This window comes from Saccostrea echinata, unplaced genomic scaffold (assembly GCF_033153115.1).
Source record: "Saccostrea echinata isolate AGI-Se365-2 ecotype Australia unplaced genomic scaffold, CSIRO_AGI_Sech_v1 ptg000016l, whole genome shotgun sequence".
NCBI classification, from domain to species: Eukaryota; Metazoa; Mollusca; class Bivalvia; order Ostreida; family Ostreidae; genus Saccostrea; species Saccostrea echinata.
Genome location: NW_026889765.1, coordinates 22,617,481 through 22,620,032, shown reverse-complemented (window position 1 = coordinate 22,620,032; position 2,552 = coordinate 22,617,481). Strand labels below are relative to the sequence as shown.

Sequence of the window (2,552 nt, the reverse complement as noted above, 5' to 3'; positions counted from 1 at the left end):
GGTTTACAACAATATATCTATTCACTTCCCCCTTTCCTATGGTCGTTCCTTGGCAACAATGAATGGTTGTTGCCAATCCTAAACGCTTTGGGATTTGATTTCTTTTGCTAAAGTGACACCTACAATCTATATTTCTCTCCACTGGGAATACTGGAAGGAGTTTTGGATAAGAGGATAAGAAAGGGGGACCAGTGTAATTAGGTATATCAACCATTACGACATCAGCGAGGGCAGGTGGATATTCTTCCATTAAAATACAAAATATCTTTAACAATGCAAAGAGCACCCATTAAAAAGACCAAAATGCACACACAAATTTACAGAAAGCATAACTCTTGATTCCTTACATAAGTAAAGAGTGTCAAGAAGACCACCAGCTTTTTCACATTCACCAGTTTTGGAGTGAGAACCCTTTGAAACTGCAATAATTTTTGCAACAGGAAAAACTTTATTCATCTCTAATAACTTTGATTTATTGTGACCCCATTCCTCACTATGAGTAGGAAAAAAAAAGACCTCTGTCTGACATTCTACTTAATAATTTCCATGTGTCTTTTGCATATTGCTCCATTGAAATTGCTGTAACCATTGGGCCTGACTTGGAGTAACTTGGTATTGACGAAGAGCTGAAAGGACATCCTTTAGTTTATTTTCTTGTTCTCCTTGGCGAATAATTGATTTTAAAGTAACAGCTGATTGGAATTCTTGCCACACCAGAAGTCCATGCATTGAGGCTGATTTCATAATTTTAGAGTGATAAACTGGGGCATCCAAAACTGGTGGAAGTTGCACATCATCCCCTAAAATACAACTACTGGGATACCTCCCCATGTCTGATCTGAAATGCCAGTGCCACACCTATCCACCCTAATGTATATGAACCAATTAATGATCTTTCATCAACTAGCAGGACATGGAGGTCAGATAAATTCTCCTGTAGGCTTTCCCCAGTAGAACCCTCTGGTGCTTTCATTTCTCTTCCTTTGAACTGGGTGGGTATTTTAAGGAAACTGTGTAGTGTTACACCAGAGATTAAGTTTGCACTATTACCTGTTGGACACAGAACCTGAACAGATTTATTTGAGTTAAAGAAAAGGCGAATTGCTTTTCCTAAACATTTGATTAGAAAACATTTTCCTGACCCTGCTGTACCTGAGTCAATCATGCGAAGGGGGCTTGTAGTCATACGATTTGTTTGAAAAATTTAGGAAGGTTTTCCTAACAATATTAAATGCTAACATTTGTTCTTGATTCATTTTATGGAGATCTACATTTGGAATGTTTAAAGTTTTGTCATCTGTGTTGTCAGCTTTGGTTATAGTGTTCCACCAGTCTTCACGGAAATCATTTGGATAGTCTTATGATGTTTCGCTCCAGTCATAATCAGGACCACCATCATTAAAATGAAAATCTGCGCAAACTTCGCCAAACTCAGGATTGGGGCGTATAACTTCATTGTTTTGAATATCATCTTTGGGTAAGGAATCATCCGGTTTCTTAGTCTTTGCCCTCTCAATGTCTGCTTTAATGAAATTTGGACAAGTATCTAATTTTAAAACCTGAGAAAAATTTTCGGTCCAAGATATGTTTTCATCTTTAACGTCAGAAAGTTTACGCCAGTTTGGCAAGTGAAGCAACAATGAAGTTTTACAATAATTTTTATCTAATGGCCAGTGTGCCTAAGTGGGACCAGAAATGACGGGGACTTTACCACTTTTGCAAATGAATTGGTATAATGAAGAATTATCATTTTCACCTCTGGAGATATATTTATCAACAATTGTAGATTTTGTAATTGTGGTACTTCCAGATTGGTCAAGTACTCTACACCCTGATAAACTAACTGATTGAAAGCAATGACTAGATCGATAAAGAGGAATGGAAGAAAGCTCATAAGATGCTTCTACTGAGGAAATGTCCCTTTTAACCGTGTCGATTAGAAGCTTGGTACAGAGTGATTTGGCAGTTGCACCAGAAGATTCATCTGCACAATTTACCATATCAGAGAAGAGATCTGAAAGAGCACCAGTGGGTTCATTTCCCTTGCATGCATAACCTGATATGTATTTTTCAGTTACAAAATTTCATCTACTGATGGATTGGAAGGGTCACTTTTTGAAAGAATTAGAGAAATATCACCATTTGCTCTCCAGCCTTGTGTATGGAAGCGAGAGTGCTGAACAAGAACAGGGTGATCTCTCTCCATTTCTAAACGCAAGGATCCATTTTGGTCTTTTACTAAAGTATCTGCTGAGCGTAATTGCTTTGGAAATTCCATTCTGCAAGTTTTTTCAGAATTATTGCATCGTGAAGGTTGCAGGCAGTAATCTGAGCAACGGTGCAAATTGAAACGATTTGCCAAAAGCGAGTGATCTTCCAAAAGTGTTTCTTGGGAAATGCTGACGTCGAGGAGAAGTTTCAACAAGGGATTCTTTTCTTCAGGAGGAGGAGGAGGAGCAGTACCCTCTGGATGAGGCCACAAGTTTCTGAATGGATTATCATTTTCATCCTTACCAGCAGGATGCAAAGCAGAAAGACCAAAGATTTCTGCA

At 38.3% G+C, this 2,552-nt stretch overlaps 1 protein-coding gene across 1 annotated transcript; it reads right to left on the bottom strand.

The window, feature by feature from the left end:
- Window positions 1-811: 811 nt before the first annotated feature.
- On the bottom strand, window positions 812-1,186 carry LOC133188226 (uncharacterized). Its single transcript, XM_061323602.1, has one exon. The coding sequence runs from the start codon at window positions 1,184-1,186 to the stop codon at window positions 812-814; it is 375 nt and encodes a 124-aa protein (XP_061179586.1).
- Between the last annotated feature and the right edge of the window lie 1,366 nt (window positions 1,187-2,552).